General features: G+C 37.6%; 1 protein-coding gene across 2 annotated transcripts; it reads right to left on the bottom strand.

Moving 5' to 3' along the window:
• Positions 1 to 139: 139 nt before the first annotated feature.
• On the bottom strand, positions 140 to 13,175 carry LOC127650874 (protein shisa-6-like). Of its 2 annotated transcripts, XM_052136507.1 has the most exons (5): positions 12,490 to 13,175; positions 11,408 to 11,565; positions 9,743 to 9,799; positions 4,385 to 4,570; positions 140 to 3,612 (listed from the first exon to the last, which is right to left on the bottom strand). In XM_052136507.1, the coding sequence occupies exons 1-5, from the start codon at positions 13,173 to 13,175 to the stop codon at positions 2,792 to 2,794; spliced, it is 1,908 nt and encodes a 635-aa protein (XP_051992467.1). In that variant the 3' UTR covers positions 140 to 2,791. The 2 variants fall into 2 exon arrangements, with proteins under 2 accessions (XP_051992467.1, XP_051992468.1); XM_052136508.1 differs by lacking the exon at positions 9,743 to 9,799 and having other exon boundaries at positions 12,490 to 13,010.
• Between the last annotated feature and the right edge of the window lie 2,294 nt (positions 13,176 to 15,469).

The following is a 15,469-nucleotide window of genomic DNA, read 5'->3' on the forward strand; positions in this document are numbered from 1 at the left end:
AAATGCATATATACAATGGGAAGATAAAATAGTTGAGACCTGCTGTGTGTAATGCAAACAACCTTAAACATCAATACTGTAATTCATAGCCATTATTCTCTCTAAAAACGAATTCAATTTCTGTTAGTGGTGAGGATTTTATTTCAAAATAATAATAATAAAGTTCGCAGACAGTAAAATGTACAAGGTATGTTTACCTCATGGCATAAAACATGTTAATGTCTTCACAAAAATACTGAAAATAATATTAAATGTTCTAGTGTTTTGCTATTCTTTTTCCTTACCTTTGGTGAATGCAGCAATGAAATTAATTTTTATTTTGTATATTTTTTGCATTCAAAGAGACACTCACTTAAAAAAATTAAATCATATTTTGGGGGGGGGGTTGATATCCCTTAGGTGTTCTTAAATCCACATTCTCTGACTTGAAACCCATCCAACGTCAGATAAGATGTGAGATAAAGCATTCCAAAATAGACACTGAAATACACACAAGCACAAAAATACCGACACACAAACTGGACACATACACACCTTGACATCAGAAGTCAGCAATATGACATCATCAACACTGGCTTTGACATCTTCATGCTTTTCTTCTTTTCACTATGATTGCATCTGCTTTTTTTGTTGAGTTACAAAGGTTAGAATCCACTAGAAAGTCAAATATAAACAGAAATCAGAAATAAAGACAATTTCTAAAGACACAGAGAAAAAAAGAAAAGAAAATTATAATAATAAAGTATATGAATAATATTGCTAACTATATATATGCACGTAAATTGGCATGTGTACATATTTGAATATTCAGGATTTACTTCAAATGTTTTTTCTTCTTTTTTAATAAAAACTTAAATGTTGCTGAGTGATCTAAAGTACTATACAGTATTATGGCCCAATAATCTTCCTCAGCCAGGTCGTTCTCAGACATTCCACCACAACACTGTCCATTTGATGTGTAGACAGCTGCAAATCACACAGAAATTGCTAACAAAATGACATTTTTATAGAATATAATATAGATAAACAAGACAGCTTTTCACTCCTAAATCCTACCTCATCAGTTAGATAGTAATGCATCCTAGTGTGACAGAGTGTAAAGTAGCTTTGCAGAATTTGTTCTATTTTGCTCTGTTCTGTACTCTCATAGGCATGTAGCTTCTATATTCCGCACCATCCGCATCCCCAACATTGACGCGGGAAAAGTTAAAAAGCCGCCAGAACATGGAAGCACAGACACACATAAAGAAGTTTCAGAATAGCCCTTGGATTAAATTGTCCATTGTATAACAACCCTTTTCCCCTTCCCCCCTCTAATACAACCTTACATAGTGAACAGCTTGAGTTGCAAATAAAGTGTGAAGACTATGCTGTCTTATTTGACATTAGTGCATGCCTATAATTACTGTATATTTCTTCTCTTATACACTTGTAAATACCAGAACAACCATAACGACTTCAGAGTCTTTGATGCCATTATACTAAGCTGTCCTTTGATTGGTCAAACATGCAAGAAAGAGGCTTGAGGTTTATCAAATATGGATGGCTGAGACTGCTTTTAGTCAAATTTGTCAATTTAAATTTTCTCTGGATGCTTAAACATTATTAGTCCAGACAGTATTACCTGATTTACCCATCAATCAATTAAATTATCAGTCAGCCTGTCAAAGATATTATAAAACAGCCAAAAGGTTATCCACAATGCAAAAAAATAAATAACAAATTGAGGATTATTCATGTAATTATTTAAGGATTCAGTCTCATTATAAGAGGCTAAAAATCTTTGATCATTAGTTTCAATATATGAACTCCCATCTCCCAGTGAAATTGTTTCCCTCCATTGTATTCCATGTGAATAAACTCTAATATGGCTGATGGCATTTGGACTTATATTAACAGTGCAGACTAAAGAGTCAGGTCACAAAATGAGTGACAGTTTCAATGTCCTTTTCTTTTCTCTGCTTTCTTCTCTTTGACGGATCACCGGCATTTGTCTGTCAACAGTTTCACAGGATGGTAAATGCCGCAATGCGCACAGTATTCCCCAAGTCACAATCCGTTCCCAAGTCATTTGTTTTGAAAGTGGTGAAATCATAGTCTCCATGAGGTAATTCAGTGTACTATTTGACACCTTCCCAGTTTCATCCAGAATATCTCATTGTTCCCTCATTTGACTGACAAATTACACATACACAATTGTGATGTCATACTGTTGAATCGCAAACCCAAAATTTGGCAAACTTTTAGTGAACTCTTGAGGCAAGGTTCTCTTAGTCAGTTGCTGTCATCTAATCCAACAGAATAAAACGGAGTTGAACGCTAAACCATTTGGCTTTAACATCTGTCAAGATAATGAGTTGGTATGTTTTCACTAGAGAAAACTTGCCCTATTCTAATAATTATCTACTTTTACCTGCATTCTATTTGTATCTTCTCAGAACATTTCTGAATAGTGCTATCAAAACACTAACTAAATGCTACACACATTCGGAAGAGATCTGGACCCCCTCTTCATGTTTCTAATTATTGAGAATTTAGCAATTTAAGGATCCACTGAATCACTTTTGTTATAGTTTCATATCCCTCTTTCTCTCATTCAAGGCTTAGCGATACAGACTTAGCCCCCATTAATCTTCAAGCCTTTTCTGTGTTCTCCTTCCTCCGTTTCGTTCTTCATTTCTGTCTCAGGTCATAGCCTTCTTTATATCCCACTGTCTACCCTCTCCTCGGCTTGCACAATCACACCTCATCTGTCCATTGTCTCCTTAGCCATATTTTCTCTTTCTTTTCACTACACAGTCACTTCATTCTTGCTCCCTGTCCTAAGTGCCTGACCGCCACTCCCAGGGAGGAAGTGCAGCTGTTCAATGGTGTTCTGTCGTTTTGTGGCAAAGGCCATCCGGCGCGCGCTATGGCCCATCGTTCCAGGTCCTCCACTGGAACCGTGGCCCTCACCCCAACCCAAAGTTCCACCCCCATGACCAGACGACATGGCCGTGATCATGTGGTCTTGCTCACTGCCGGTGGTAGGGTGTGAATTCATTTTGATCATGTGATGGCGGTCGAGTGATGGTGTCACACATACGTTCTGCTGGGACTGCGCTTTCTGGTTGTGGGTAATATGGGGCATGGTGGGCACCATTGCACCGTAATCACCCATTCTCCCACCCATCATTCTTTCCTCCAGGCGGTCTGGTGACACCAGGAGGCGCTCGTGAGACTTGCGTAAAGTCTGGTTGGAGCTCTTGCTTGTGGTCATGGGTTTGTAATACTGAAGCTGCTGGATCTTGGAGAGGCGTGAGAGAGTGTTGCCCTCCCCCAGTGCCAGAAGCTGGTCTTGGGACATCACCCGGCGAGGTGGCTTACTCATTGAGTCAAAAGTGGGGTGGTACTGCGTCGGGGGTAAAGGGTAGGGGTTGGGGGTGGATGTGGATGTGGAACTGGGCACATGGATTCGCGTGCGGGATGCATGGTGAGGTAGAGTACCTCTGGCACCCAGTGTAAAGTCACCGCCCCAGTGCAGGTGGTGCTGGGAGGAGTGGAAGCTGGGCGGAGCGTTGTTTGTCCTTTGCTTGGAGGTGTAATATCCAGAATAGTCATCCAGGTTTTTCTCTGTGTTTAAGAAAATACAAGGATAGATTACCCTTAATCAATCAGTTTTGATCCACAAATCTCAACCCGTGAACTTTTATAATGAACTTTATGGTGTAGTCCAAAACATTGAAAAGTCCTGTGCACATGTGGACTTTTTCTCAATGTTTTTTTTCTTCCCCCAATCAGTATTTTATATGATTTTATCCCCACTGAGTCTAATTAAATCATGCAGTGGCTCCAAAAAATAATTGGACACTTAAGCCACACCAAAAAAATAAATGAATGTCATTGCATTAGATAACAAAATATGAAACCAGGTGACATTTCTTTTAAAGAAAGTTTTTAAAAGAAAAAGTATTTTATAAAAAGTTTTATGTTTGTTAGGTTTAAATCATAGGGGTAATTTATGGGTGGGACATGCCCCACCACTTTTTTTGCCACTACCACTTTTTCAAATTGCTTTTGTCAGTTTTTTTTTAACAGTTTCCTTTTTGAATGCACGTTTCGGCTGTTATCAGTGGTGCTGAGTACGCATACAACTTATCATTTTTTTGCAGACACCACCTGGCTTAATATTTGTGTTATCTAATGCAATAAAATTTATTTCATTTTAAGTGTGTCTTAAGTGTCCAAATATGTTTTGGGGCCACAGAATGAACAAAAACTATAACTACAACAAACATATCTATTGCTATTTGGTATTGTCCTAAAACAGGAACAGTTTACCCCAAGCTACATTCAGAAACACTCTTAAATGGCATGCTCCTGTATTTTTTAGACACGCACTTACCTAGTCTCTTGAGGGAGCTGTAGCGACTGATCTCTGGTTTCATGGTGGTCTCGTATGATGGAGGTAGTTGGGCAAGGTTATGAAAGGAGTGAGAGAGAGAGGGGTGAAAGCCAGAATTACTGTGCTTGCTGGAGAGCAGCGTTCCTGTGGAGACCAGCTGGGTGTTGTTCATGCGTGGAACTCGCTCTAAGAGGGGACAAGAAAGGAGAATAAGGCAAATACCAACAACTATTGTGTTGCTTTTCTAGTTTTAAGCATAAATCTCACAAAATGTTGTTAGATATATGCTTAAAACAAGACAACGAGTTGTAATGGTGTAATACAAATAAACTTTAGATTAAATTTAAGATTTTAAAATCATAAAAAATAGGTTTTAGTATCTTATAAGATTTGCTTCTCAAGTATATTCATCTTGTTTTAACCTCATGCAACCCCACATCCTTCTGCGCGGACACTGTGTTTTGCTTCGCTATATGCAAAGCATAATTTAAATTAATTTAAACTGACTGATCTCAGTTCAGATGACTCTGGGCTGTCAGTAAAGTGTTAAATATTTGACGTATGGAGTCATGTGTAAAATACATGGTGCTGATGACAGTGGAGTTTGTCTTTGGGAGAACAAAACTACATCTAGTAAGAAACCTAATTAAGTTTTTACATTGTAACCTGTTTGAGTCAAAAGATTAGAGTCTGATATAACTTTTTTATTATTATTATTTGAGCGATTAATCGCAAAATAACATGCTGTTAAACACAATGACCCATATAGTGTACAACAGCATTAGTTTTTCCTTAGAAATGTTCTGTTTTTATTATTATTGTTTTTCAGAGGCTTTATATGGAGTTAGGATGAAAATAAGGTGCATTTCAAACTGTTCTGAGACCAGTGAAGACAGACAGCACACTGGAGGTTTAGGCATTCACTAAATAGGGAGCAAGGGAGTATCCTACAGATTTCCAGCCAAGAGCATTCACTTCAATCATCTGACCAAAAGTTCAGTTTCAGGCTGCAGATGATGTTTGGACCACTCAATATGTTTGGCAGACATGGGACAATGGTAATCATTACATAGATTCAGAATGTATCATGCATAAGTTTCATTTTAACATGGTTGGCACTGATTGGATGATGCAGGCCATTACTTTGAATTGGAATTACTTGTGCTAATTTCTGTTTGGTAAAATGCTTCAGCACTGGATATCACTTGTTTGTTTGACAGTGCACAGAGAGATCATTGAGATGTTTCCAAAGCAGGAAAATAAAAGTAAAATCAAGTCAAATAATTTTTATTTCTATATTGTTTTTTTATTTGTACTTTTCCCAATACATATTATCCAAAGCAGCTTTACAGAAAATTAGCTATAATGTCTGCAGGGGTGTAGTTTCTAGGGGGGAAGTTTTTTACTCAAAACAAGCAAGCACAACCCCTGAAGTCACTTTTCATATTGTTTAATCAATGCTTTACTGATCTGCAATAATAATGCAATGTATTTTAGTTAGGCCTCTCTGAATTATAGCATTTTATATATACTGTATACAGTTGAAGTCAGAAATGTAAATACACATTTTAAACTACTCCACATATTTAATATTAGCAAACTATAGTTTTAGCAAGTCGTTTAGGACATCTACTTTGTAAAATGACATGAGTAATTTATCCAGCAATTGTTTACAGACAGATTGTTTCACTTTTAATTGACCATATAACAATTCCAGTGGGTCAGAATTTACATACACTAAGTTAACTGTGCCTTTAAGCAGCTTGGAAAATTCCAGAACATGATGTCAAGCCTTTAGCCAATTAGCTTCTGATTGGAGGTGTACTGATTTGGAGTTGTACCTGTGGATGTATTTTAAAGCCTACTTTCAAACTCAGTGCCTCTTTGCTTGTTATCATGGGAAAATCAAAAGAAATCAGCCAAGACCTCAGAAAAACAATTTTGGACCTCCACAGGTCTGGTTCATCCTTGGTAGCAATTTCTAAATGCCTGAAGGTACCTTGTACGTTCATCTGTACAAACAATAGCCACCACCATTGTGCCCTTGAGCAAGGCACTTAACTCCAGGTTGCTCCGGGGAGATTGTCCCTGTAATAAGTGCACTGTAAGTCTCTTTGGATAAAAAGAATTTATAAATGTAAATGCAATAGGAAACAGGTAGACAAGTATCTATATCCACAGTAAAACGTGTCCTATATTGACATAATCTGAAAGGTTGCTCTGCAAAGAAGAAGCCACTGCTCCAAAACCACATAAAAAAGACAGACAGTTTGCAAGTGCACTTGGGGATAAAGATCTTACTTTTTGGAGAAATGTTCTCTGGTCTAATGAAACAGTAATTGAACTGTTTGGCCATAATGACCATCATTATGTTTGGACGAAAAAGGTTGAGGCTTGCAAGCTGAAGAACACCATCCCAACCGTGAAGCATGGGGGTGGCAGCATCATGTTTTAGAGGTGCTTTGCTGCAGGAGGGACTGGTGCATTTCACAAAATAGATGGCATCATGAGGAAGTAAAATGATGTAGATATATTGAAGTAACATCTCAAGACATCAGCCAGGAAGATAAAGCTTGGACAAAAATAGGTCTTTCAAATGGACAATGACCCCAAGCATTTACATTTATTCATTTGGAAGACACTTTTATCCAAAGTGACTTACAAAAGAAGAAAACATAAGTGAATAATCTTAAGGAGACAGTGGTATGAAAAGTGCCATATTACAAAGTTTCACTAGCATCAGAATAGTAGTAATCAAGACATATTAAAGTGCAACCAGAAATTATATATTTTTTGAATAATTATTATTATAGTTTTTTTAGTGACTGGTTAAGTGCTAATGGAAAAGATGTGTTTTAAGTCATTTTTGAAGACAGAGAGTCAGCATCACGGATGGAGTTGGGAAGGTAATTTCACCAATGTGGTATGATGAAGCCAAAAGTCCGGGAAAGTGTTTTGGTGCCTCTCCTCTAAAGCTGTGGCAAAATGGCTTAATAACAACAAAGTCAAGGTATTGGAGTGGCCATCACAAAGCCCTGACCTCAATCCAATAGAAGATTTGTATGCAGAACTGAAAAAGCGTGTGCGAGCAAGGAGGCCTATAAACCTGACTCGGTTACACCAGTTCTGTCTGGAGGAATGGGCCAAAATTGCAGCAACTTATTGTGAGAAGCTTGTGGAAGGCTACCCAAAACATTTGACCCAAGTTAAACAATTTAAAGGCAATCCTACCAAATACTAACAAAGTGTATGTAAACTTCTGAACCACTGGGAATGTGATGAAAGAAATAAAAGCTGAAATAAATAATACACATTCTTAAAATAAAGTATTGTTCCTAACTGACCTAAGACAGGGAATGTTTTCTACAAGTAAATGAGTTTAAATGTATTTGGCTAACGTTTACTTAAACTTCTGACTACAACTGTACATGGGATATGGGTCAATTTTCCCTTTAAGAGTTCAAGTCAATGCTCACCAGATTGTAGTTGGCAAAATGTAAAAAAAATTAATTGGATGGATGGATGGGTACTGTGCGAAATCTGGCACAGAAGTTGCTTCACAAAAACATTTGTCTTAAGATGGTTATTTATATTTTCAGCTTTAGTGTGTCAATAGGAAATATACATTTTAGACTCCCAAACATTTCTTTTGCAAATAAAATAGAACAGGGAGCCCTGCAACAGATGGCATGGTCCCCACAAAGCCCCCCCACTGAACATTGTGTCAGTCTGGGATTACAAGAAGAGACAGAAACATTTTGAGACAGCCGAAATAGATAGAAGAACTGGCGAACTCTCTAAGAAGCTTGGTACATCCTGTCTGCCAGCAATTAATAAAAACTGTGTCCAGGTGTACCTACGAGAATTGGTGCTGTTTTGAAGGCAAAGGAGGTCACACCAAATATTGATTTAGCTTTTACTGGACTTTGTATGACGTTAATTGTTAAATGAACTGTAAAAATGACTATTTATCTCTAGCGCTGAACACGCTTTAATTACACTCTGCGCACGTATACACGTATGCTTACACAATCACTTAGCCAGGTATCAGAGATAACTAGCACAGAAATTTTGATTTCGATCCGGATTGAATTGTGCTTCGTTCTGGATCCGGACAGGAGTCTGCCTATTGAGTACCCCTGGTATACATATAGACATATACACAGGGTGGGGAGGGTTACTTTTGAAATGTATTCCACTACAGATTACAGAATACATGCTGTAAAATGTCATTTATAATGTATTCTGTTAATTTACCCAAGGTCAGTAATTTATTCTAAATACTTCTTCAGCACTGGTAGATTTTTTCACTTGTTTTGACTATAAAAAAAACTCTGCCAGTACAGTCAGACAAAATACACATGTTAAAAATACATTCTCTGAAAAACCTATAAAAATATATTTTAGATATTTTAACAGGCAAACAATAAAACAATTATTATAAAGAATATGATTTATGTCCTAATATCGTTCTTACTAGAAAAATATAAATTATGATCCAAAGTGAATTTTCTTGATAGAAAAATATGATCGTGTCTGTAACATGTGCATGTAAAATGGCTAGAAATAGCATTTTAGCTTAGCATAAAGCTGGCAATTTACACAAGGCTTATTTCTATTTCTTCTGCTCCAAACTTATTTCAAACGTACTTCTCTGTCTGCTCGTATGAATGTAACACATCATAAGAAAGTGTTTCACCGCTGTTCAAACGCACTTTGGATCTCATCATTTATATGTATAAATGTTTTCCATCTGAAAGGACTAAATATTAAATGAAACAAATGACAATAAAATGCAAAGTAATCTCTTCAGTAATCAAAATACTTTTGAATGTAACTGCATTCTGATTACCAATGATTTAAATTGTAACTGTAGTGGAATACAGTTACTTTTATTTTGTATTTTAAATACGTAATCCCATTACATGTATTCCGTTACTCCCCAACACTGTATATAGTACATTTCCCGACTTTTATTTGAAAACCCATACATTTTCTTAGAATCAATAAGCTAAATATCATATTCATATAATTTCATTTTATATGATTATGATATTATACACAAACATACAGAATGATTTTGACATTATGTACATATGCATGCCAGAACATTTATTAAAGCTTTGGAGACTGCAAACAGGACACACAACAAAAAAAAATAGATCAGGGTAGCAACAAAGTGGGAGTGCACGAGCAAACACTCAAACCAACGTGACCAAGTTAAAGCAGAAGCAGTGACAGACACTCAACAGATACAACTGAAGCACACAGTGACTGCTTCCCTGTTACTGGCGTTCACATACAGACCTGCTATTTCAAGCAATATGTTTTCACGTCTGCCTAAGCTCCTTGGCTTACCGATGGTAGCTGTGTGTTTAGGACTGGACCCAGTATTGTCAAAATTGTGTTTCCCAACTGCAAGAGAGCAGAGTAAACACTGACCGACTCCAAATTCATAAAATACATGCCAGGCTACTTTGCATGTAGCCTATAAGATTGTATATGTTAGTTGGAAATGCCCAGCATATGAACTTTAAAGATCCCATGAAATCAAAGTTCGAGTTCAGTCTATGTCCAGGCCAATTATATGCAAGTGTAGTCCTAAAGTTGAACAAAGTTCACTTTTAGTGGAGACTATAAACATTCACTCTCTTTCTTTTCTGGAAAATCAGTCCAAAATTATTGATGACTCATCTTGAGCTACACAGATTTGAAAATCAATAAATAAATAAATAAAAACAAATGCTCTAAAATGAGAATCTCCCGCTAATTCCACCATCTCACTCAAACTCCCTAGGAAATATGTCAGCACAGGAAAGAATCCTGCACTCATTAAGCCATTTCATGGGATCTTTAACTTCAAAGGTGAAAAAACACCTTTATTATTCTTACTCTCCCCTTTACTTGGATCTTCTAGCTGCATCTGATTACATGATGTTGTGTATTTGGCCTCTGAAAGAGAATCAAACTGACTCATTTATGACACATCCTCTATTCTGCATTACCTCATACACACTTAGGCTTGTCAATTTGTTGACTAAATCATGCCTACAGACTTTATTTCTGTACCGTAGAGTTTCATCATTTTGATATCTGAATATTTAAATATCATACAATAAAATGTGTGCTTTCCTTTAAGGCTTAGTAAGCAAATATTGCAGGTAGAATGACATGAAATTTAACATTTTATATTTATATTATAATCACATTTAACATAAGATTATTATTTTAATGATGATGATTATTATTCATATTATTCATAACAATAATAATACATTTATGTAATGTTATGTTATGCAATATTATTATGTTATTACAATATTATTTTGCAACAGTACTAGAGTTCTTTCCTAATTCATTTTAAAATGTTATTTTAAGGAAGTCCAGTTAAACCCTTAAGCTCATTCTAAATCTCTTAGTTTACATCACAGTGTTTCTTGATAGTTGTGTATGTTAACTACAAATATTTGCAATTACAAGCATGTAAATAAAAAAGGAACCCAGAGTGCTTTTTGCTCACCATGAATGCTATAAGCAAACAAAAGATATGTTATTCCTATTTTTGTTTAAAATTACCTTATTTGTATGGCAAATAAGGGCTTCCCATATTTGGATGTGATTAGAACGTAAAGTGATCACAGTTGTGTTAGAAAAATGGATGTCGACAAAGATCACCGTTAACTCAATACAATAGTATTTCATTAAGAAATAATTGTGACCTAGAAATCACTCTTGCCTATCTTTGCACAACTTAATATTGCCAAGCATCTCTGTCCCCATGAACGTTAATTCTTTCCATGCAACTTCCAATTCTACTGCGGAGTCAACATCTGCAACAACATTTTCCAAATTTACCTTGTGGCTACATCATTATTTCTTTCTCATTATCATACACCCATTATACATTTTGCTTTTATATGGTCAATGACTAACTCTTAGTGTGTGTGTGTGTGTGTGTGTGTGTGTGTGTGTGTGTGTGTGTGTGTGTGTGTGTGTGTGTGTCTACTAGTAAGATAGACTCACTTCGGTTATCTTTGCTCTGGAGGACAGGAGGGTAGAAGGTTTTAGACGACCGCCCTAGCGTGCCCTCACTGGAGGTGGCAGTTGTAAGGACTGTACTGTTGTTTCTCTCTCCTTGTCGGACAGGGCTGGACTGGTGACGCAGAATGTCCACCAGTGCTCTGTAGAGAGGGAGTGAGAACACAGGATGTGTATATGACGGAATCAAAAGGCAAAAGGTTAAATGAGTCTGACATTACAATCACTACCAATCTTATCAGACTGGAAACACAGATACAGACAGCAGATATAGTCACAGCCCTGATGTGTACAGCATTGTCTTCTTCCCCACTGTGACAGGTTCCCTTTCTGATCATAATCAAAGTCCCTTGAAGCCAAGTCAAATCACTCGGCTGCCATATTTGTAACACCTCCTGGCAGCTATTTTCTAAGCATGCAAGTTCAGCTCCTATCTACTTGAATGGGGAAAGATTTAAATTACATTTCAAATCAGCAACAATATCTGACAACAATGGGGTCCACAAATTGCAAGTTTTTTTTTTTAGCTCAAATCACACAAATCATAATGCTATTTTTCAAGCAAGTCTAGCAAATGTGCGTGCATGTTCTCAAGTAAACAGACAGGCGATGTCTCTTTAAAAAAGTGATTGGCCACTTTAACTTTAAGGGACAACTTCCATTGCTACAGCAGTTATATTGCACTCTATCAAAAAGTAATTGGCTGGTTTATCTGTGAGACGGGCCTTACAGTTCTACAGCCACCATATTTACCATTCTAATGCCTCAATGAAAAAGCTGATTGGCTGTTTTAACTGTAAGATGGGACTGCCGATCCTACAGCCACCATATTGAGGGTTGCAATGCCTATTTTAAAAAGGCGATTGGCTGTTTTATCTGTAAGGTGGGACTTCCAGTCCTACAGCCTCTTTATTGCATGTTCCATTGACACTATCAAAAATGCAATTGGCTGTATTAACTTTAAGGCGGGACTACTCCCGTCATATTTATCATTATGAATTCTCACATTCATATGTATACGAGTGACCCATCCATTCTCATAATGTCAAAATTGACCTTTCACTCACCTAGGCATATTGATGTCTCTGTTCCTTGGTCGTCGAGACAGTTTATGGAAAGCCACTTTAACCCCAATGGCCACAACCATTGTAAACGAGATGACTCCCCCAATGACATATGCCGTGTTGTTGCTTTGTTGTTGTAGTGGGTCAAAATCAGGGTCGTGGCGGACTGGGGACTGGGTAATGGGTCCCGCCGTGATGGCCCAGTCGGGTGAGCGGTAGTTAGTGCAAGACTCTTGGTCTAGACGGCTGCGCTGATGCTCGCAGCAGAAGCGATAATGGCAGGTGCCACAGCAGTAGATGTAGGTTCCCCTGGTGCAATTGAAAGTGATGTCAAACTGTCCCATCACATCGTAGTAACCTTGACAAACATCTACATCCACCAGCCGACGAGGAGGAGGTGCAACCTGAGCGGCACCCAGTGGGGGCTTCAGGGCGTCAGCTGTCACATTACGGGGTAGCATAATCTGTGGTAGGGGTTTTGGAGGGATCTCGGCAGCCTCTGGCTCTGCTGCCATGGCAGGAGATTCCTTGCCCCATATGTCCAGCTGGGGAGGAGGAACCTTGCGGTTGCGTCCTCGCAACAGAAGCAGCACTGGCTCCCCATTCACTGAGGAGCGTTCCGAGGTAATAGTCTCTGTGGAGAGCACATGGCCAAATAGGAGGAAAAACAAGATGGCAGCAGGTGGCATCTTGGTACAGGGGGCTTTTAATTCAAAGATGAAAAAATGTGAAGCCTTTATACAAAAGACTTTTCAGGCCTACAAAAAGCTTATGTATTAAAGAGATGACTATCAAAAGTTGCAAGTCAGTGCAGCAATATATAAGACATGTAAAGTTATTCTCTCTTTCACACGTGCATACACCAGTATGCAAATTATTCAATATGCAAAATGCACATCCAAGTGCAGGAGTTTATGTTAAAGAAAAAGTATGGCATGAGACTCTCGGTTAGGGTGTAAACATATTTCTATGGAGATTATTTGCAATGAGGTAAATCTATGTACAAGTTTTATGCTTGTTTGAATTTAATGAGTGTGAGCTGGAATGTTTTAAAACTTTGATTTGGCACAAAATTAAATATTTGGATTAAAATCTTCTCCATGGAATATTCTATAAACAACAGCTTAAAAATATGTAAATGATTTAAATGCAAACAAAGGATTTTTTTTGTGATCAATTTAGTTCTGTAAACAATGTAAACTTTTTAAAGTGTCACAAAAGTCAAAGTCATGGGTACAGATTCTTTCTAAAGGTGTTTTTACTTTATATAACTGATCTATGGCACTAACAATTCATTCAAAACTCAATCTGATTTCATTTTATGGGAAACATGTAAACATTTCTGTTTGAGTGTAAACTATATATCAAAGTCTACTTGTTTTCACAAATGTTCTCTTTTCGGGTTGGCACTTCAGTTGTCTTACACGACGACCCACTAAATAACTCTATAGAAAGAAATGGTATATCATCCTTAAGGAAACAATAACTACTACTGAACTACTCCTTGTAAACAATAGTCATTGTCAGCTCCAAGAACTGATGTTGTCTCGTAAACAAATCTCAGTTGTTTGGTGATTTAGGCTTTCACGTCAATAAGAATGACTGTGAGACTACCTTTCAAAACACCAACGTCATTGAGGTTCTGTTGTGCAGTTCAAATAATCAGGCTAACAGTGTCAGTTCTCATGAAATGTCCACATAAAATACTAAGTACTTCATCTTTTAAGTTTCAAAAGGAAGTCAAGGAGTATAGAGATTAAGGTAGAATTAAGCAATGAAAGTACAACTTTAAGAAGTTCAGAAATGAAACCTCAGAACTTTACAACCGGGAAGAGCTGATCTTTTTCTAAAGGCGGCACAGCGAGACAAAGGCTAATTACGAAGGCTTTGGAAGAGTGTATATAGTTATAGGGCACTCACAAAGTGTAACAAGCAGCAGGTATACTAGTTTCTGGTTTGACAACACAAGTCAGACCAGAAAGGAAGAAGCGTTTAGGAGAAGAGAGGAAATGGAAGAATGGACTCAAGGTAAAGGCTATCTACTTTAGGGTCTATGTGTGTTGGACCCTCTTGATTGAGTGTCTCTGCTCTGGATTTAGCTCAACCCAACAAAATAAAACAAACGGGGGCTTGGGCCCAGTTCTGGCAGGACAGCATGGTTGAGCCCACTGAACAGACATGAACAAGTCGGGATTCATCCGTCAATGTGGGGCACGTGGAGACCAGCAAGCGAACTCAATAATGTTTCCACCAAAAGTCCTATTCTAAGAGTACAGTGAAAACTTTTTTTTAAGTAGTGGAACAACTTTAAACGTTGTCCCACTGGTAACACAGTAAATGCGTCAATGGCTCTCTGGTGAATATGGCAGAATATGACAGAACATCATGCAGACCTCTTAAATTATTCCTGAATAAACCCATTCACCTGTTTCTTCACAATGATGACAGGGATCTTGACGTTAGTATGGCTATGAGAATATGGCTTCAGTATTTAACCCTTAGACTCTAAAGGGTTTTGCTGCATGCTCTAAACATGCAGATTCCGAAGAGGCAAAGGTAAGGAAGAGGAGAGGAGCAAAAGAAAGGATTTCGTGATAGATGACTAAAGACACTAAAGATGTATAGGAAGAGTTAAATGGGCTTTTGTGAGAGGAACAGACGACTACTCAACTGAATTAGCAGCAGCTCACTTTGGAAAATTTAATGAGGCTTGTGCCAGCCATCCATAAGCCTGTCCATCCATCGATCAATCGATCAGGAGCCGAACTCTCTCAGGCTAATGCATTACTAACATCCAGACTTACATATAGCATGTTTAACCAATAAAGTACTATTCTGCCTAGTTTGGGGAGCAACAGCTGCTTTTTGTTTCAGAACCAAGCTATTACATGCTATCGAATTAAATATTATTGTTTAAAATAAAGTCAAAATGTAAATAAATGTCAGTGTTGATTGTGGGGAAAAAACCTGTCTTAAATGGATA

The sequence above is a fragment of the Xyrauchen texanus genome, chromosome 10 (genome assembly GCF_025860055.1).
Source record: "Xyrauchen texanus isolate HMW12.3.18 chromosome 10, RBS_HiC_50CHRs, whole genome shotgun sequence".
Taxonomy (NCBI): domain Eukaryota; kingdom Metazoa; phylum Chordata; class Actinopteri; order Cypriniformes; family Catostomidae; genus Xyrauchen; species Xyrauchen texanus.